General features: G+C 42.9%; 1 protein-coding gene across 10 annotated transcripts in view; it reads right to left on the bottom strand.

Moving 5' to 3' along the window:
- Nucleotides 1-22,414, bottom strand: part of nfixa (nuclear factor I/Xa) — a 115,318-nt gene that overhangs the window by 13,531 nt on the left and 79,373 nt on the right. For 6 of the 10 annotated variants that reach the window (XM_069697302.1, XM_069697310.1, XM_069697308.1 and 3 more), the window contains 7 exons: nt 10,839-10,901; nt 10,399-10,473; nt 9,904-10,027; nt 9,420-9,455; nt 8,823-8,950; nt 7,629-7,703; nt 2,798-2,926 (listed from right to left, as the gene is read on the bottom strand). In XM_069697302.1, the coding sequence (XP_069553403.1) occupies nt 2,798-2,926; nt 7,629-7,703; nt 8,823-8,950; nt 9,420-9,455; nt 9,904-10,027; nt 10,399-10,473; nt 10,839-10,901 (630 nt within the window). The remainder of the gene's footprint in view (nt 1-2,797; nt 2,927-7,628; nt 7,704-8,822; nt 8,951-9,419; nt 9,456-9,903; nt 10,028-10,398; nt 10,474-10,838; nt 10,902-22,414) is intronic. The other 4 variants (XM_069697304.1, XM_069697312.1, XM_069697307.1 and 1 more) reach the window with 3 other exon arrangements.

Here is a 22,414-nt window from a genome sequence, read left to right as displayed (position 1 = left end):
TTTCACAGCCACATACACGCGCATGTGTGTACAGTATTTTCTGCCTTCTGCTCCCTCTTCATTTCTCTCTGTCTCACCCACACATACACAAACCACAAGGGTATGAAGGAGCCACACACACACACACACTGGGTTTTTCCACTTTCGTTTTATTGCTTGTCAGTGATGTGTAATCAATCAGCAGCATATCCTTGCTGTGCGGTTCTGCCCAGTAGTTTGAAGCTTGAGAGAGAGAATCTCCCCTCTGCTCCCAACTGACCACAAAACACCTCCCAGAGACATTAGTCAGTCAGCCAGGCAGCCCCACACACACACACACACACACACACACACACACACACACACACACACACACACACACACACACACACACACACACACACACACACACACACACACACACACACACACACACACACACACATTAGGCTCCAGTGTCTGTCCTGTCTGCTGTGATTCTATGGCTTTGGCAATTTGGCACACCAAACTAAAGAGGCAAGCTGCTAGGTGAGGGGAGCCTGGCGAACAAGCATCTGTGATTATGTCTGTCACCTACTATCTCTTGTGTATACTGTACTCACAATGTGTGTGTGTCTGTGTTTGTTCAAACTTCCTGTTTTTTTGTGTAACTGTGTCTGTGTTCTTTTGTGCACGTGAATTCTGTGTAAGGTTGTGTCAGTATCTTAATGTATTTTTGCAGTCTGTCTGTATGAATGTATTGCTATGTATGTAGCAGCTTTCATGTCTCATTTTCTAGATATTGGTGTGTGTGGATGTAATCGCTGCAACAATGGCAGACTCTCCAGACTAGTATAATCAGGCAACAGTCAATCTGGCAGCTATCCATGTCAGTATGGAGCCAAAAACAGGACGTAAACCATCCTGTCCCTACCCCAAACCTCCACTCAGTAGACCTATAGAACAAGAGCTAACAGCATCAACTCCTCCAATGCAAGCCATGGTTACTAACTGCTTCTCCTCTGTCTCTGTCTACCCCCATCTCTCTTTTCATCCCTCTCTCTTTCCCTCCCTCCCATCATCCTCCAGTCTCTTTATAGAACCAAAGCCTCCAAGGGACATTCCATTTGGATGGCAGCCATTTTAGCACAGAGAGTCCTCCACAAGAGTGTAAATTTACACATGCACACATGTGTGTATCCTTGTGTACATGCACAAATATACCAAGACACAATCTCTGAATACTGTCTCATTATAGCCCCCCTATTACATGAAACCTCTTCGCCAACCGTCCACACACACACACACACACACACACACACACACACACACACACACACACACACACACACACACACACACACACACACACACACACACACACACACACACACACACACACACACACACACACACACACACACACACTTTGAAGAGAGTATGAAGTTAGTTTGGGTACAAAGAAAGCTGAGTAAGTCCCTCACACTTCACGTACAACACAGGACCACATTTTAGAAATCAATTCAAAATTTAATCAGGTGTTTTGGGGTCTTGAGAGTACTGCTCTGTGCAGATATACAATATGATGTAATGGTGTGAGATCCAGTCAGGACTCTATTTTCTAAATATACTGTGGGGAGCTCCGCAAGTAAAATTCAATACGTTTCAATATTGAGGGCACTGAGTCCAAATGACCTTTACATGGCAGGTCGGGTTTGGCTGTGGACCAAGCCATCCCTTGGAGAGACAAATGGAATACGAGGGAGAGACAGAGAGAGGAGGACATATTTATTCCTTTGAAAAGTGAGACCTGTCTACAGAGACTAGTTGGCAAACTGGAGATCCGGGAGACTTTGGGAATTCTCTGACTGGAGATGAAGAAACCATGTCGGTTATCCTATAGGACCAAAAAGCTCTTCTGAGGACAACGAGCACTTAGTGCCTCTATTGAAACAAGACCTTGGAAACAGTGGAGTTTACTTCGAGGATTTTACTCACTACAGTGTACATCTGTGCAAGTGTGTTTGTTCAGATACCTAGTTCTTTGTACTCATTTTCTAATCTGTATTTGCTCTCAAGCAAATCTAAATGAAGAATAAACAACCAAACACTTTCAAAGAACAAAAATACACCTGAGATGGTGTGTCTGAATGTAAAAAGTAAAAAAAACACACAAAAAGAAGTAATGGTTGACTCTAATATGCACTATGGCAAAGCGAGGCCCTCTGTTTGGTTCTTTGTTGTCTTGTTCTTTACTTTATAATAAAGAATTTTCAGATTTTCACTTCAGACAGTGTGTCTGATTGCTCCATATGGTAAGTTTACACACCCAGTCAAGGTCATCATATCAGAATAAACAGCTTTGCCAGTTGAAATGCAAGAACTGACTTCCGAGAACATCACAACAAATGCATGAAGCGGTAAGATGTGAGGCAAATCAGTCACAAAGGCATGGATGCAGCTTTGGTACCATGCAATGACAATATTAAAAACACAGGCACAAAGATGGTGGTAAAAATGGATGGATGGAGAGAGGCTGAAAGAGAGAGAGAGGAATTTATGCCAAGCCATGATGATAGCAGTAACACTGAACAGGTGAATCTCTGCAGGCATATTGCTTCTCAGCAGTTGCAACTGTAGGATTAGAAATTTTTCTTTTGCCTTCTCAGCAAGTACGTTTAATATATTCATTTTCAGGTACACGATTGTAGAATTTATTTTGTCTCCAGAGGAGTTTGGCAATCTAGGATCAAGTTTGACACTACCTTTCCTTCTCTCTCTCTTTTTCAGACTATTAAAGGGGGGGTTGGAGTTGTTGGGTTCATGGCAGGGCTCTCACCTGGTCTCACTCCTGCCAGCACAGGCAGCGGGTGGTGTGTGAACGCCATGCGGGGGGACCTCGTCTGGGAAGTCAGGGCGTTGAAATCAAACTTCCCCGGCTTCTTAAGTGAACCAGGCGAGGACAGTCCTGGCGAAAAAAAAATGGGATGAACAAAAAAAAAGTGGGGGTAAGAGGGAGGAAAAGAGAGAGGTGGTTTTAATCAACAAAATGTTGCTTATTTGATTGGCTACACTAAAAAAAAAAAAAAAAAAAAAAATCAATTTGATTTTTACGGAAGGGGACTTGAACAATCACGATTTTCTGATTAGATTGTTTAATTGGTTCATTTTAATTGCGTCATTGCTGTAATAATAATAATGCTGTAATTGTTTCATTGGTTGATGGCAGTGTATTGTTCTTTGTCCGTTTTTGGCCATTGAGTCCTGTTAGTTTCAATGAGTCTGGCAGAGGACTCTGTAAATGATGCAATCAGAAAGCATAAAGATGTTCAAAAGACCCAAGAAATCTTGACCGCTAATCGTGGGGTTTTGTGATTAGCTAGGTTGTAATAATTCATTCAGAGATATACTGTAGGAATCCAACTCCCAGCTTTATGGTCATATAATACAGACTGAGCAATACTTTATAACCTAAGAGCATGTCTTCAAAGGAAAAAGGAGGAAAAAAAGCTAAATCCAAACTGAATCTGGTCTTTGTTTGGGTGCCAAAGAACATCTGTACCTATTAATAATCTCTACTGTGCCACAGTATGTTTTTCTGTTTCATCTCTTTCTGTTTCTCTCTCTCTTTCAGGTGCCAACTTTAAGGTTTCACTGTGTACGAGCATGGCCACCATACAGCCACAGTCTGCTAGTTGTGGTCTGGCTTCAGTGAAGCTCACAAGGCTGGCTGCACGAGAAGACAGCTTCATTCAGAAATAGCACACACTGTACAGTATGGACACGGCAGCTGCTGAGTGCGAAAGACAAGCAGACGGACAGAGAGGGGAGACAGAGGGAGAGAGAAAAAGAAAGAGAGAGGCGAGAAGAACGTGGGAGACATGAAAATATGTGAGGGAGCAAAGGAGCAAGAGAGCAAAGCAGAACCTGTGAAAAATGCAGCAGCGTCTTTTCTCTTTATTGCATTGCTCTGACAACATGTATGAAATTGGAATGTCATAAGATGTTAAATATGGTTATTATCTCTCACACATACACATTCACACACATCTTAACACACTTGAAAGACCTGCACATTTAACTGATGAAATAATAGACAAACTTCTTCCTCTAAATCTTCCTCGCCAGTGAGTGGTGTGATACTTTTCTCTTTTTAAACTTTTTTGACTGTTTTTTTTGTAGTCTATTTCTGTGGCCCCTCCGCATCAAACAGGCATTAAATACGATTCCTCCTCAGATCTCCAGCTGGAGACGTGAGAAAGTCTATGGGAGTGTGGGGGCGTGTAAAACCTTCCCTCCCTGTGTGAAAGAGTTAAGTATCAAGCAGGTGGGAGTGAATATGTGTGAACCATTTATGTCTTTAGCAGACATATATCTCCCCCCTCCTCACTCCAACTGTAGCGGGAGTCTGGGGGCGTATTGTACTGTCAGACAGATTCCAAGCATGAAAACAACCCCAATCCTACTTCTGACACCAGCAGTTAGCAGTGATTACTATGACACTGTCACACTGATGGGAGAAAGGTGGAAATAGGAGCCGTCTGCAGAGACTGAAAGATGGGAAGGCACCGGAGGGGAGAGCTGGGAAAGATGGATATTTGGAGAAAAGTGCAAAAACTACAACCTTGTAGATTAAACCATTTTGGTTTCAGAGATGCAGTCTTATGTGCTTTTATTTTGGAAGCATAAAATGAATCTTACGTGTAAAATTCAAAGCCAGGAAACACAGAGAAGATCAGATGAAGACTGACATCTGTACATATAGGAAGTTAGAGCACCTTGACTATCAGCAAGGGAGTGGAAAGACAATATTTCAGTACTTCTGAGAGTGTGCAATTGTCTGATCTGGCTAATGTGTGTGTGTGTGTGTGTGTGTGTGTGTGTGTGTGTGTGTGTGTGTGTGTGTGTGTGTGTGTGTGTGTGTGTGTGTGTGTGTGTGTGTGTGTGTGTGTGTGTGTGTGTGTGTGTGTGTGTGTGTGTGTGTGTGTGTGTGTGTGTGAGAGAGAGAGAGAGCCACAACTGCACTGGCAAGCCTTAGTATTTCACTGGCAACCAATCAAGCGTTCCCATGATGACCCTTCTGTCTCTTTGCACTAACAGGCCTGCCACCAGATGCGCCTCTAAAGAACACACAGACACAGACACATACACACACACACACACACACACACACACACACTCGCTCACATAGAGTTGGAAAAGACAGGAGATAGTGGTTTAAATGAGTAAAGGAAAGTTGGGGAATTCTTCTCTCTCCAGTGATTTAAACCACATATGTCCAGAACCGTAAGTCCAGCCATGTCCCTCTAAGGGCTTGTAACATTTAACTCCCAGCACTAAGTAAGGCCCCCACCACCACCACAAGTCTCTGGTGTCTCAGGAAAATTTCACAATCATTTGGAACTAATATGAAATCATGGTTGTTTCAATTGCCTCCACTAACCTCCCCCACCTCTATGCGCCCCTGTGGAGCAGATGTCTCCAGCATCCTCATGGATCCCAAGGCTACATACACACGGAAACACCATCTGGGACCATGCTTCAGCTGTGCATGCGTGTGTGTCTGACTGTGTGATATGAGTGCGGAAATCTGGTGTGTCTATATCTGAATGTAACTGTGTGATTTATGTGTATATGAATGCATCTTTGTACATTTGTGTGTGTCACTGGAAGTGTGTGCTCTGTTAGTCATGTAGGGAGTCAGCAGGAATAGACTGTGCCATGGACCGACTGTGCAGTGCACCTGTGGGGTCCCTTTGTGTGTGTGTGTGTGTGTGTGTGTGTGTGTGTGTGTGTGTGTGTGTGTGTGTGTGTGTGTGTGTGTGTGTGTGTGTGTGTGTGTGTGTGTGTGTGTGTGTGTGTGTGTGTGTGTGTGCGCTTGTTTTTATACCCCCCACCTGAACAGGAATTCCCAGATGAGATTTGCTAGTGGCAGGTGGGATTCTTTGAAAATCAGATACACATCATATCAAAATCACAGTCTCTACTCCCTGCTTCCTTGCTCTGCCATACCGATAAATCTCAAATTTTTTCCTTGGTTTATCTTGACTGTGAAAAATGTTTTGTGCTGGCCATGGTTTAAATTTATTTCTAAACCCCTAGAAAAAAAGGCTGACAATTACAAAAGCTTTTGGCTGTCCAATTTTTCACTTGGATTTTGTAAATTAATTGGGTAAAGGGTCCAGATTTGCATGCTACTCTACACCCGTTTGCCAAACTCATTAGGAGGTGTACGAGGCTGTGTGCTGCACTTTGGATGGGGGGTTTGGGGGTGGGGGGGCTACACAAAGAGGAAGAGAGAGAATAAGAGCAAGAGTGAGTGAGAGAGAGAGAGAGAAAGATGGGAGGTGAGGCTCTGGTGCGCTAAGGCGTGCAGGAGCCTCTGTTGTGGCTCTGATGAACAGCCTCTTAATTACATTTACAGTTAAGTGGAGCAGGAGCAGATGAGCAGCCGCTGAGGCTCGAGTGAGAGTAGACTGGGGCAAAACCTAACCGAGGCTCTTAGCTCCTCTAGTTCACACCCTGAAAACCCTTCTCTCTCATTAACTATCACCATTTGAGTACACCAAAGTCTTCTTCTCCCTTCTTTGTTTTTGCACCACCCACTTGCCTAATTTCGTAGTTCTCTCTCCACCTTCTCTCCTCTGACATGTTTCTCCCTCCCCAGGGTCTTTCCTGCTGTACACGTTTTCAATTAGACAGAAGGGAAACAGGGATGGAGGGCTGAGTGGAGGGCTCGGGAGCAGGAGGAAGGGTTTTACACCTCTGATCCACACAAGCGTCTTAATGAGGGATTTGAGGTAAGGGAGGGATGGCACGACAGAAAGATGGAGGAGAAGGCAGGCACCTGAACACCTGCAGGGGTAGGGAGTATGATAAGCATGTGTGAACGTCTGCATGTCAGGAGGGTTGTGTTAGTGTGTGAGGCACTGTGTGGGGTATAGGTGTATGTGTGTGTGTGTGTGTGTGTGTGTGTGTGTGTGTGTGTGTGTGTGTGTGTGTGTGTGTGTGTGTGTGTGTGTGTGTGTGTGTGTGTGTGTGTGTGTGTGTGTGTTTACGTGAGTAAGTCGCTGTGCAAGTGTTCGTGTGTGTGGGACTCTGAATTGGTACAGCAAGTGAATATGCCTGCTGGTGACATCAGTCAGTTGAGGTGTCGCTGGGAAGACTGACCTGACATCACAGAGATAAAACCAGGGACGTGAGGGGAGCTACTTGTCTCCTCATGTTTCACACAGAATAAAGCTTAAACTGGATCATCCTTAGCAATCCTGCCACCGTATATCACAGGAAATGTATTGTCAATAAATCCAACTTTGATCAGCAGCAATGACATCAATTTGTTTACAACTTAACATGATTGAAACTATTACACAAAAAAAGTGCCATTTTTGGCGCAATATCCTTGTCTTCACCACATTTGTACAACTTGCATACAAACACACATAAACACACAATACATAGAAATATACAAAATATATATTTCATATATATATATATACACACACAATATATATATATACACACACACACACACACACACACACACACACACACACACACACACACACACACACACACACACACACACACACACACACACAGGGATGACTGAGCTACATAAAGGCTGATAAATAGCAAATATATATGAGTGTAATCAATGTTGTTCTAACCATGGTAAGGAAACTGCACGCCATCGTTTTCATGTTTTATCTTCCTCTCCTGCACACTCGCCAAATGGTGCTGCACTGAAAGTGAAGAAGGGTATTGTTAACAATAAGACAGGGGAAGAGTGAGAGAGACACAGAGAGAGAGAAAGAATACAAAGGAAGGGAAGAGAGTTAAGAGTGAGCATTTAGGTACAATGGAAGTGACAGACCGATAACTGACACAACATCAGGGAAACTGTGTTCATGATCATCAACAGGTGAGGATGAGAAAATAATGAACCCTTGAAGTGAACAAGAGAGGGTCTCTTTTTCTTGGTGTTACTGGGTCGTAGGACAGATGAGGTAGGATTACTGAGGAGGGAGAATAAAGAAGGGAATGTCCAAAGCTGAATAACACAAGTAGTGGTTACTGCCAAAACAAAGGAAGCTCTAACATAAAGCCTTAATACAGGTTGCTGTAAACTTTTCTTTCTTTCTTGATCTTGGCATTTATATTCCCAGTGTCTGGAGCTGTTTCATTCTGGAGTTATTATGATGGTGTTACAGTATAGGGAAAATCTGACCCAGAATAGCGCAAATTGTAATTTAAAAGATGATGATGCTTTTAAACCCATTTATTGAACAATAAAGAAAGAGACAATTCCAATCAGTGTAAAATAGCCTCGTCACAAGGTGACGGTCATGACCTGGCTTTTCATTACTTATCTACACTTCCTTTTTTTTGGCAGGTTTTTGTATGGCTTTCATAAACTGAGAAAAATCTGAGGAAACTATGTGATTTTTAACATTTTTCTATTTCAAGTCTATACACACTATATTTATATGCTTGAGTATACAGTCAGGTATTACACATTTAAACAACCTAAATACTTCAGCTTAATATTGATTGAGACTTGGACCAATACATAGTAGTCAATCATGCTCATCTCTTTCAATATACGGTAAATGAAATGTTTGGCTTGACAAATGGGCCTGAAGAAAGGTGGTTGATTGGGAGATGAATGGGAGTTTTTTGAGAGGTGTGTACATCCAGAGTGAAGGCAGTTGATTGAGGTAGGAAGTGTGAAGAAGTGACAAAATCAGATAGAGACATCAGTTTAGACTTTGGTGGTGGGGTAGGGGTAAGGCGGGATGTTGCAAAAGTTTCATGATGCTTGCTTAGCGGGTGAGGGTTGCAGGAGTGGGATGTGAGGGTACCTGCGTCCATGTCATTGGGCCACGCACTGGACTGGGAGGAGCTGGCAGCAGGCGAACGTCCAGGGTAAAAAACATCATCTGTGGGGCTCTCCAGCTCGCTGTCGTCTAAGGACTTCCTCTTGGTGGAGCTGAGGATATTTGGTGGGTGGAGTAAAGACAGGGGGAGAGGAGACATTAATTTTTTTTTTAAAAAAAGAAGAAAAAAAAAGTATCACAATAGGGAATCTATGACTCCAGCATACAACACTTAGCAGAACTAATAACTAAAAAGCAATCATATAAACAGGCTGCAACTTCTGCATCTTAGAGGAAACAATGTTACTCCTGCAAAGCCTTGGAGAGAAACACACAAAGCACAAGAAATGTCATAACTATGAATGAAAAAGGAGGAAACAGAAAGAAAAGATAGACAGCCAAGACAGCCACACATTAAGACTCTCTCTCTCTCTCTCTCTCTGTGTGTGTGTGTGTGTGTGTGTGTGTGTGTGTGTGTGTGTGTGTGTGTGTGTGTGTGTGTGTGTGTGTGTGTGTGTGTGTGTGTGTGTGTGTGTGTGCAGGTGTCTCATTCATTTGTATCTTTTGGGTGTTTATAACTACCTCCGTGGAAGGTTTGCGTACAACTCCACCTCAGACCTAAAGTGACAGCAGATGACAGAAGTAAGAAGAGAGAAAGTTAAGAAAGACACAGAATAGGAAAAAGCAGAAAGAGCCATCACACATTTGTAATGAGGACAGCAGCTAACACAGAGAAACACACACATATATATATATATATATAAAACCAAAAAAAAGAGCTTCCAAGAATGGGACTGGACTTGTACTAAATACCAACTATGAAATGCTGTAAAGTCATCTTTGTGGGAAGGAGCAGTACACTCTCATTACAGTGTAGATTGCCCACTTCCTTCCAGTTTTGGCAACACAGATAATATCAAAGGGAAAACTGGTAAAGACATGCAGTGGTTTCACCCATTAAATACTTTACTCATGGTAGACAGCTGTGCATGTTATAGATGTCATTGATGTTTCCTGTGCACCCCACAGTACTGTTGTGTGTGGAAACATTGCTGGGAGTGTTTACCTGGTGGAAGGAGGGGAGGTGAGGGAGCGCCGCCCCAGAGCCACCTGGTTAATGTTGTAGTAGCTGGGGCTGCTGTCCAGGTCTGCCAGTGAGAAGTTAGGACCTGATGCTGTGGCTACAGGAGCTGACAGGGAGAACAATAAAATAAAGAGGGTGAGGTCAGAAACGTGAGGAAGGCAGGGGAAATATGTATACATGAAATGACATGATATCTATATTCCATTAATATTCCGTTTTTCAACAGAGAAAAATAATCATTCTCAGAGTTACATTTTGTCTCATCAGTACATCCACTCAGGGAGCATATACTGGTTCAGTACTGGGCTCCTTCAGAATAAAACCCTCATCAGAAAGCTATACTGTTTTGATGTAGTTTGTAGTTGTAATCAGGAAATGCAAATGCAGCGTTAACTATATAATGTATAAACTGTAGCATGGCTGTCTTTTAGGTGCAGGCCTTGTGTTTGTCTGTGTTGTGTCTTTTTTCCTACTTACTCTGAGACACTCTGACCAGCTCCGCCACATTCCACACCCCTGAGGTGACGAAGCAGTCCTGGAAACTCAGGTGCCCTGCACAGAGAACAATCACACACAAAAGCTTTAGAGATAAAAAAAAAAAAAAAGAACATCAGAAATTCATGGTGCTGTATTTCAATACCCTCCCCCCTCTTCTCTCCCCCCCCCCCCCCCAAAAAAAAAAAAAAAAAAAAAACGAAACCCTGAAAATCACTTGCCTTTGAGAGGGCGACCATCTGCAACTCTGTTTGTGGATCAACATCTGTGTGAGTGTGTTTGATAATTGGATCCATAATTGGAATATGTTAAGACTGATAAGCATGATAGAATCAATTCTAGTCTGCTGATTTGATAGTGTGTTTGGACATGGACATGTTGTGAGTGTGTGTGAGTGTGTGCTTGTGAGTGTGGGTACCTACCATTGGGTGGTGGTTTGATGTCTGTGTCCCCCTGTTGGCTGGAGCTGTCTGATTGTCCAGATTCTGATTGGAAACAGAGACAGGGAGGAGAGAGTCGAGAAAGACAAATGATTAGGATCTGGTTTGCATGCTGAAGAATAAAAAACATACTGCGAAGTTTACAATGTCCCAATGAATCAGAACTCTATCCATGCTGCCAGAACTGTGATATTCGAAGTGTGAGAGGGAATAAGAGGGACTTGCAGTATGTGCTGGGGGTATGGTGTACATCTTGTGAATGTGTGTGTGTGTGTGTGTGTGTGTGTGTGTGTGTGTGTGTGTGTGTGTGTGTGTGTGTGTGTGAATTCACACATTTTTGTGTGACATCTAAGAATGTTCTCTTTCGTCTTCCTCTGTCCCTCCGGAGTTAAGGTGCAATAATTTACAGTGTGCTGCTATGCCATTTAGTATCTAACCACGCAATCATATCCCTCACCCTAATCCTATTTAATACTTTCTTGCTGGTAGGGATTTAGTCTGCATAAACAGAGCACCTTACACACACACACACACACACACACACACACACACACACACACACACACACACACACACACACAATGCACCACTCTCTCTCTCAATCTGTTTCTTTCTCTAATTTCTGTTTCACACTTTAATACATGTTGTATTCCTTGCATGGACACACATTCACACACACAAAGACCTAGTGAAAAGGCTGACCATAGGATTCTGGTTTGCCCTGAGGGATTTGAGGCAGAGTTATGTTGAAGTTGAAGCAAAGTTCTCCCCGTTAGGATCCAAGGACAGCAAAGAAAAACACACACACATTTTGCACAACCACACACACACTGCTATGGTTGCTCTATGAAGTGACTGAGGCTTCACTCACATGAGAAGACAAAAAACATGGCAAACAAGTCTTGGTAACCCAGAGGTATAGCCTACTATTAGACTTGAAGGAACAACAGGCTGAATGAGGATTTTTTTTTTTTTTTTTTTGGAAGTTTAGTGACAGAGTTCTTAAAAATGTCGGGCCTTCAGAATAAATGTTGTGTGTGTGTACGCATACATGTTCGTGGAGATGCAAACACGGGCTGGGCAGCTCGCACGTGTTTCCTGGCTCTTTGCGACCGCAAGAACGAGTTTGGTGAACGAAGCGGCGTGTGTGTGTGTGTGTGTGTGTGTGTGTGTGTGGGGGAGGGGGGGGGGGACCGGCGCCGTCGGCCGTCCATTAAGGCCGAGCCGGGTGTAGCTAGCTAGCAAGCTAACTAAAGGAGGTGTTTATCTGCAGGCTGTAGGTGATAACAGAGCACACAGACTCCTGCCAGCAGCACTTGCCTTGCAGCCACACTAAGCCACAGATTACTGAGCAGAAACAATAACAGACCTGTCTCGCTGCCTTACGAAGCACTGCTTATCCACAGAGAGAGGGGCGAGACAGACAAGAGCGAGAATGAAAGAAAGAAAGAAAGAAAGAAAGAAAGAGCCCAGAAATGAAAGAGAGCTTCTTTTTTTTTTTCTCCCCCCTTCTCTCTTCTCATGCAGAATCTCTCGCTCTTCTGTGTTTCACTGGCTGGGGTGTAATCCTGGCAGCCATCTTAGAGCTTGGCAGCCATCTTAGCATTGGCGGTAGTGCCACATTCCAGCTAACTGACGGCACTCACTCGAACATACGAGGCTGCGCCCCCGCCGCACGCGCACCCAGACACACACACACACACATACACGCACACATACACGCACTCGTACGTGGACAAACATTGAGGTACACACTCAAGAGTAAACATATATGATGGCCAATAAAAGCTGTTGAGAAAACAACCTGACTTCACAGGACTTTTTTTTTTTTATTATTTATTTTTTACCGTCGTGTAGTATTTCACGGCAGGGCTCAACATTATTGTAAACACTATTTCTCACACCATACATACACTGGTTAGATACACAGCGACCTTTCTGTATGTACAGTATGCTCGAGATATATCACATAGTCTACTGTGGGAGTTACAAAGTATGATTTGCTGCTATAAAGCTTCACAAGACCTCAAGTTAACTTACCATCACAGATGGAAGTGAAGGCATAAATGTCGCATAACAAGTTTTTTTTTTTTTTTAACTTAAAAGTAAAGCCTGTTTTCTACGCTGCCATTTTTGTTGGTCTGGTCAAATTGTTGCGTTAAGATAAATTCTATTCGGTTTTTTATTATTCTATAATCATACCTCGCTTGTCATATTTTGTTTAACCATTTACTGGTGTGGCCTATATTTATGTTTCACAAGGGTTTCCCACAGGTTGAGTGGTGGTGCAGCGTGTGTCCAATGTGCATGCAGAGACTCATGCAGTTTAGAGGGGCACAGTAGTAAACCAGGATATTTTCTGTGAGTATGATTCACAGATTTCCCCTGAACACCTCATCTGCAGACTATGGATTAGATGCAACAATTTACTGATGTCCGGTCAATGCCTCACATGCAGACATCAGTTGATTCTACAATTTACTGATGTTCTCTAAATGCCTCTGGTGTAGGCAATCCACAGGTAGCCAGCTGTGTGCAGAACAGCCTCCATCCCCCACTCAATTACTGCCTTGCAACACAGACAAGTATGTAGCAAAGAATTGGTCTGAAAAGACTTTATGAATTACCTAAAATGAAGAGCGATTTTATATGTGGGTGGGTCTAAATTTACCTATGTATGGGAAATGCTTAGCAGGTGCGGCACTTGATGCTCAGTTGTGTTTGTTTTAAATCAGAGGAAAGTCACAAATTGAAGCTTTAATCAGCCCCCAGTCTCTTCCTGGTGCCTGCCAATTGTTACAGAATATGATTTAATTTGTCTATTTCATATGAGACAAAAATTAAATCAGGGTCTTATGTTATTTTCTTCTTAAAAAACAACAACCAAAAAACAACAAATTCAGATGTTCTTAAAATACTGAATTTATACCATGGCACTCCTATCTCTTGGACATCTTGATTTGAGGGACCCTTCTCGGAAAGACCATGATATCTCCTGGTTTGGAATTATATACTGCGTATCTCACTGAGTAACGTAGAACAACTGCTTTTCAATATGGACATATCACATTTTGGAAACACCCCGCAGTTGGAAACCCTGCCCATGATGTTTCTTAAATTGCCTATTGTTGGCCTGTCATGACCCCAACATGTTCTGCTGCATCAGAAGTGTGAAAGCTGAGGCTCCTGGTAGATAAGACACTGTCAGGCAGATATGTGAAGCAGCAGGAAAACTGATAGCTGTCCTCAAGATCACCCTGAGGTCCTGACTGGTCCAACCACCTCAACTCTCAGAGTACATGAGACAGAAGGTTACATGACTCCTATTCTCCTTCCTATTGTTCTTCTCAAAATTCTCTTTTATTCAGGGGGAAGAAGTTTCGTTTATATGTGCTTTCCTGCCTACAGAGTTTATTCTGCTCTTGAAAAGCTATTCTAGGGACTCTGGAGTAAGATAACCCAGCTAGATACTGCAAATGTCCAACATTTGTGACTGTAGTGTTCTGAGATGAGGCTCCTCTAACACAATGCTTACAGCACATCACTACATACTCATTGGAAATAGGTGCCATCATATAGCTGTATGGAGAAGCGAGGAGGACAGGGTGACAGGGAGGTAAGACAGAGGTCTGGTTTGCTGGTTATCACAAGCTGCAAGCTGCAGTCTACAACAGACACCCCCCTCCCCCCTAACCACACATCCAGCCCCTTATCTTCTCACCGCAGCCCCCTAAAGCCCTCCCTTCCGCAACCCCAATCATAGTCCTGCAGCCCCCACCTTACCCCAGATGCCCCTCTGCCTCCAATGCCAGCAAACCCCATGTCTAACCTCAAACCTTTCAGCCTACTCTGCAGCTCCAAAAAAAAAAAATACACGGATAAAAACAGAGTGTACAGTACATAGTGTGACCTAATGTACAAAAGGAGCAGATGAAAGCCCTGTGATAACCAACTATGTTTGATGATCGCCATTCTAGCCGTTACATATACAGTGTTTTCTCTCCAAAAGCTTTTGCACTTCGGGCCTGATTTGAAGCACATGTCATCTACACCTATCTCAACTGGTTTGACACATTTTAATAACCCTACTCCCACTTGACACTGGATTGACATGATTGACTTGACATGATTCATTGCATGTGTCAATCTTGATGCGACCTTTGGGCTAAACGGGTGCCACAGTCAGGAACAGACTGACTTTCCCTTTTAACTACAACTAAATGGTTAGGAGACAATGTTTTTAATTAAAAATAGTCAGAAAGAAACTCTTGTTCTGTAAAGTGAAGGTAAATGAAAGTTTGTTGAAATGATTAAGATCTTGTTGCACTAGAATGAAAAAGCTGGGATACTTTTTGTAGGGGTTAGCAGACAAAACCCTGTGCTAATAATTTGACGTGGCAATAAAGATGACTAAATGTTTGATAACACATTAGTCTTTTAGCAGGTGATAAGTTGAAAAATCAAGTTTTTTTTGCGGTGAGTCACTGTTGGCTGTCTGCTTTCTAACTTGGTTCTTTGTGGCTGCAGCTTAATGACAACTGCTGCTACTGGCTGCTGATTGCAGAATTTCTCTACAGGCTTCAGGGCAAATCTCACGACCCCACCACAATCAACATAACCCCAATCATCATGGCCCTTAAAATACAGTACTGTGCCCCTGACTGCGGTTGTCAGTATGTGGCTTCACTTTTACCATCGCTCTAACATCCAGCACTTATTCTTGTGGCTTTTTTTTTCCCACATCAATTCCATGTGTTTTTGTTTTATATGTCACACTCATCTGGTCTCCTATGACAACAACTAATAATTCTTAAGCTCTGCCACATCTTCCTCCATTCATTTTCTTCACTACTCGGTTATTTCCCACCATTTCTACCTGCTCCACTCTTAATCTCAGAGATCAGAAGAGACAAACTGATCTGTCAGAGCACTCATCCCACTGAGCAATCAACCACCCCACCACCCATCCATCAGTTGAGAATTAGGCTTTAGCTCAGTGACCTGTTGGATTGGGCTGCTGACCGACAAGTGTTAGGGCTAAGAAAGAGCTACTTGTCTGTTGCTCTTCATGGCCAGCAGAGCAAATCAGGGGACTAAAGCCCTGCTGAAAAAGGCTTAGATTCAAAAACACTTCATCACTCAAAAGAACTGCACCCTGAAGGAATTGTAAACGTGATAAAACCAAAATAAAAGTCAAGGTCAAAGAAGTAACAAGTGGGCTACTGAGTGGCACACCACTGTTTGACAAATTCATAAACAGTGCAAACAGTTGTGTGTCTGTGCTGTTCAGCCACACACTCACAGCATCAACACACAAACCAACCAAAGTGAGCTAATGTAGCCACATCAAACCAGCGTGTGTCCATATGTGCGAGCATGCACTACAACTATGTGTTGAAATTCCCCTCCTTGTTGGAACAAATGTCAACTCCACGACTCCCCCTCCCCCTCTCCTCTCTCTCTCTCCTCTCCTCTCCTCTCCTCTCCTCTCTCTCCTCTCCTCTCCTCTCCTCTCCTCTCCTCTCCTCTCCTCTCCTCTCCTCTCCTCTCCTCCCCAAAACACAGGATAACGCGGTACAGCCTCCCAATTGGGTTTCGCTTAAGAGGTTTATCGGTATGTTGCTAAACATTCTGACCTTTTTTTAATCCTTAATGCGCTTAAAATGTTCCAAACCCTCCTAATCCCCCTGGCTATCCCACACAGATGTTCACTCAGCTCTTTTATTGGACGTTATTTTATTTTTTTTCCCTTTTTATTTTTATATATATAAATGTATTACAGTTTTATTTTTTAATTATTTAAGACTGTGTCATATGAGGGTATATTTCTGTTTTAGAGTTAAGAAGTCTTTATCACTGCTGCTATTTGGTGTATGTTTGTGCAGCAATGCTTTTGTCCTAAAAGTGTTAAACAGATCCCCATGTGGTGAACCAGAAGTGTGAATGTGACCTTTTCAAATATTTACTCTGTTAGAGGCAAAAACTTATTAAGTAAATTATTAAAAAGTCAAACTTGAAATCTTTAATAGTCATAAAAGACTGAAAATGTCAGTGGAAAATAAAAAAATAAACGCTGTAATTAGCCATTATGATGGCTCACTTTGTAAGGTATATACATTATGCATGAACAAATCTGTGCATGCACAAACGTTTATGTATGCAATGCACGTATGGATGTACAAACAAATGTATGTATCCATGTATGTATACATGTGTGTATTTGTGTTTGTGTCCCAGTGTCACAGTGCCGCTGTGCCAGGCAGGCAGGCTGTGGGGCGAGGTGGCAGAGTAGGGCTCTATATGTGTGTGAATGTGCGTGTGCGTGTATACGTATGTGTGTGTGTGTGTGTGTGTGTGTGTGTGTGTGTGTGTGTGTGTGTGTGTGTGTGTGTGTGTGTGTGTGTGTGTGTGTGTGTGTGTGTGTGTGGAGCAGGTGTGCCTGGCCGCCCTGCGCAGCTTGCTGCCCATCTGTGCTCCCGTCTGTGTGCCGCCTGCGCCCACGCTCTGCCAACAGCACCGCCACGGCAAGAAGACCCAGGAGAGAGAGATGCTGAGAGACGAGGGGAGGGATGGAAAGAAAACACAGGGAGCGACGGAGGGGAGGAGGAAGAGGAGGAGAGCGGAGCAGCGGGGGGGGGGAGCGGAGAGGAGGGAGAGGGGGATTACAAGGGTGGGAGTGTGGAGGATGGGAAGGGAAGTGTAAGAGGGAAAGGGAGCGGGTTATGGGGTCCAGACAGTATACATGAACTAGTAGGAAAAGGGTGGAGTGGGTGATAGTCAAGAGTGGAGTTTTTTTTGGTGAGGGGGGTATCTGGCTGGCTGGATGCCCAAACATACCCCCTCCTTATTTATGCTCTCCAGTCCTTCTTTCCACTTTACTGTCACCCTCTTATCCTCACAGGACTGTCTTTGCTCCATCGGTGGAGGTTCCCTACCAGACAGTGTTTTGTACAGTTCCTCTGTCACTGGGTTCGGATGCGTTGTGTGGGCCTCCGGAAAATGGGTCCCTAAATGTTACTTCAGACATGGTTTTTCTGAAGAAGTTGGCTTTATAAAGCCACCAGGGTATTCACAGTCTGCTACAATATATGAGGCTAATTATTAGGCTGCAGGCTCAGAGGTAGTATCCCCAATACGGTGTAGATTATATTAAATTAGCCTTCCTAATGGCCTATAAAAAACAATTTGTGGAAATTTTGAGAGTAAGAACATGTAAACCCAAGGTATACCAATTACACCAAACTTTAAGTTCTTCATTAGTAGCAAATAAAAGCAATTCAAATCTTTGTTGAAAGGGTTGAAAGCAAATAGCTTTACTGTGTATATGAAGGCTAGACTCATTCATACTTGTGGCATTAAAGTCTGCCAAATGCTTACTCTAAAAGGTTGAAGATGACTTTTCAGGAGAGGTATGTACTTCTGTACTCTACTGCGAGATGTGTGCTCAAATCAAGTTTGGTTCCACAAATTTGAATAAAGCTATTGGAGCTGCAGTGTGTTTGATGGGTTTATTGGCTTCTTCTACCACAAACTAGCTGATGTAAAGGTTTGATACTCAGCTCCCACCATTAAATAAAGTTACAGTTTATTATTACTACACCAAAACCCCAGTTTACCATGGCTTAAAGCATTTGTCAGTCTATTGCCATCTTCTACCATTTTACTGTATTGAGCTGAAAGTGACTCATGGACTCAGCACTCAATACACACATGCCATGGCTTGTTTTGGTGAATCAAAGCATGTGAATCAATGCATTACATTAATCTTATCAGTACTGAAAGCTTGTCAGTCTGTTCTAGGTTATCAATTGTGCCAATAAATGCAGAAAAAGTGAAGAATAAAACAACATTTCTGTTGTATGTTTGCCTGTGTGGAGAACTAAGTATGAAATAGTGAGTGAATAATGCATTCTTGATGCTAAATAAAGTTATAAAATAGAGGTTTGCATCTCAACTCTAGGTTAAGGTAAGTATTTTAACTTCAAGTTCTTAAGCTTAAATATATACATAAACCAGAAATAGCATTTTTCTGTTGTTATTATAGTCTTGTCTGAATTTAAGCAAAGTTGGTGGAGAATACACATTTGTGCAAATCAAAATTAGGGTTTTCCATGTTTTGTGGACATATTAGTCAAATGCACTTAATAAAGGGTGTATGAACTTAACACATTTGAGTGTATCCAAAGGAGAAGGTCAAATAAAAGTAAATCTGGAATTCACTTAGGAGCAAAAAAACAACAACCAAGAGCACGCTGTATATGCTACATATTTAAATTTCCATCAGTAATAGAGGCAATAGTAGAGTTTGTGAGACAGAAAACCCTCTAAGTACCCTATTCGGTTACTGTGATCAATGCGGTCACAGAGGCCCCCAACAGTAATCTGATTCATAATTAATATGAATAGTTGAGTGTAAATGGGATTCTGTGCTTTGGAGTCATGCTGACAAGACTTGGTTTTGGACAGACGCTCAAAGTCCTGAAGGACCACGAGGACTCAAGGAGCAACAATCCTACACAAGTACACTCAGAGCCTCACACGCACACACATTTACACAAATGCACTCTTCTCGTTGACACGTCTCATGACAGAAAGCACACAGGGCTCTGATGTGAAGTGTCGCTGACTTAGTTGATTAAATTTGAATTTGAATCTATAAAACTTTTTAACACCCAAAGACATAGCTTAAAAAGTCACACTTACATACATGCAAGAATGTGAGTATGAAATAAAAATCTGGAAGAAGAGCACCTACGCTGAGTTAATGTGTTCAGCGTGTGGGCCTATTAATTTGTGTTAACTTCATATCAGTATGAGAATTTAGATTTCACGTACGTCTAAGCCGCTTCATTAGCAGCGCCTCAAGCGTACTGCGTGTGTGAGTGCATGTGTGGCTGAGGCTGGGGGCCCCCAGCACGGTTCACGACCCAGCCTAACAGAGTGTGAACGTCCCCCCGCCGAGCTGATACTGATATAACTGTCGTGTAAGTGGTGTTGACACCAGCATTATTACCCTGTCAACCTCCATCTCTACTCAGCTTAAAGGAGTCAACCGGGGCGGGGGCCCAAGGGTGTTAAGGACCAGTGTCTTTGCAAAGCCCTGGTCCAGACCAAATAAATACAGCTGCACAAAGGCCGGAAAGGGAGAGAGAAGGGGAACACCGGGAGGGAGAAGGATGGAGGAAGAAGGCGGTGCACTTACTCTACTCTTACTGCTACCTACACAGCTTTGACTAGATCCAAACATCAGAACACACACACACACACACACACACACACACACACACACACACACACACACACACACACACACACACACACACACACACACACACACACACACACACACACACACACACACACACACACACACACATATGCTTAGGGGATGGCTGCAGTAGGGGGTTATCACCACCAGGTGGCATTTTCCTGGCACATATACACCATGGTGAAATGCAAATAAAGCAACAAGGCCTTGGGCCAGGCGTCTCAGCTAGCTCAGACTTCACTCTCTAGACTGGAAGAGAAGCTGGCCAGGAATGGAGAGAAAGGGAGACAAAGAGATGAAAAGGGAAAGAGATGTGATGTGAATAAAATCAAAGTGAAATATGGAGCTGTGAATATCATTGAGATGTGAGTAGGAGCTTATCCCTTCTGCATTTTGCCCTTAGATAGCAAGACCTTTACATAGTGTGCACGCTACCCTGTTCAAAGAAAGTGTTTCAAATCAAAATGCCTTAACACTCTGCAGCATCAGAAGCAGAGAGCTGTTTGACAAAGAGACAGTTAGAGAGGGGGAACCTACCAGAAAGTGCAGAGACTCACCAAGCTATGTGAGCCCAGGGAATGCAGGGGAACAAAGCACGACTGGGAAATGAAAAAAAATACATAGCACTGTGACAGAACACATATTTGCAGCAGATGATAAAGGAATGACAAAACTTTGAAAGAGAAAGCAGAGAGAAAATAAATTACAGTGGAGTCTGGAAGAATGAACAACAGAGTATAAGAATAAAACAGTGGGACACTGTACAGCGCCATCTATTACAGATCCTCCTTTAACTTATAAGGAATACAAAACAGTAAAATAAAAGACAAAAAAGTATTGGAGTAAAGTAATCCAGCACAGTGCAAAGCAGCTGAGTGCAGCTCTGCAACAGGAAAGCTGGAAATGTTGAAGAAAAAGTACAGCTCTAAGCTGAGTATAGAAGTGAGGAGCTAGGAAAGGCCTGTGTTGAGACTTGGATTTCTCCTCCCCCGGTCCCTTTTCCTGCTGGCCTAGATACACACTGTGGGTCTTTGTGCTGAGGCTGTTACACACACTTCCTGTCTGGCCAGCAGAGGGGTGCTTTAAGGTAAGCCTCTCCCATGTTCTCCTGTTGGAACTGTCTTTTTATTTATTACTCTCTCTCTTTCCGTTTAGAAGCCTTATTCTGACCTGACCAGGATTCACCTCTGCACCATTCAAATCCATTACCAAACAATGTAGACCACCTGCTTTCTGCCCACATCCTCTTCCTATTTACCATCACATTTGTTTTGAGTGTTTTTTGGTTGTTGTTTTTTTCACTGGCCTCTTCTACTGTTACTCTTTTCCTCCCTTTATCTCTTAAACTCTTTGCATTTCTTTAAAAGACTTAAAAGAAAGTGAATTAAATTGATGGAAGGCTGGTGCACTTGGCACAGCCAAGGACACATCGATAAGAGTGAGAAAACATCCTCAATACAAACACACACACACACACACACACACACACACACACACACACACACACACACACACACACACACACACACACACACACACACACACATGCACACACAGCCACAAAGTGATATTGAGCAAGGTTGCCAACTCCTCCAAAAGCACCACTGAGATAACAGTGATAACAAACATTCTTCCTGCAGCCAAGTCTTTCTCTCTCGAGAAGCACTTCAATGGAAATTCAGAGCAAATGTGCCACTTTATGAACATAACAATACGTCAATAAGTCAGTTGGGTGAATGAGCTGCTCTGGAAAGCAAGAGACCCAATTACAGAGGATCTCTTAAGTTCCCTGCTCTTGAGAGATGTAATGATGAAAGTAAAGACTGAATCCATCCATTTGAATACATCTGAAAATTCTGATTGTTCTGCTGGGAATGCATAAAAGTCATAAACAAAATAATTTTCTGTTGGAAACAAAAATTCAATATTACAAGAATTAAGTCATATATTTAAAAAAAAAAATACCATTGTGTAATTTCAACAAAGTGTAAACATAAATGTTTATGAGTCTCTGGCTTTTGAGTTTATTGAGTTTCACAATAACACAGGCCGTCACATGCAGTATGTATTGGACACTGTTCCCTGCTTGGTTGTGCACATACAGTGCAGCACTCAGTGGGCTGGACTCTGACACAATGTGAGTCTCACTGGGAAGTATGAACAATCCAAGAGACTCAGTCCAATCAATCTGTGCCAAAGGACAGAGGGAGGGTGAGATGCAGAAAGTAAGAGCACTGTGGGAGGTAGGTGGGGCGAGTCAAAAGAAAAGGAGGAGCAGGGATGCTAGCAG

This window comes from Brachyistius frenatus, unplaced genomic scaffold (genome assembly GCF_029030835.1).
Source record: "Brachyistius frenatus isolate BFR_SWC_R1_liver_20210118 unplaced genomic scaffold, ASM2903083v1 Contig_23, whole genome shotgun sequence".
Taxonomy (NCBI): Eukaryota; Metazoa; Chordata; class Actinopteri; family Embiotocidae; genus Brachyistius; species Brachyistius frenatus.
The sequence above is the reverse complement of the archived record's forward strand: the minus strand, read 5'-3'. Positions and strand labels throughout refer to the sequence as shown.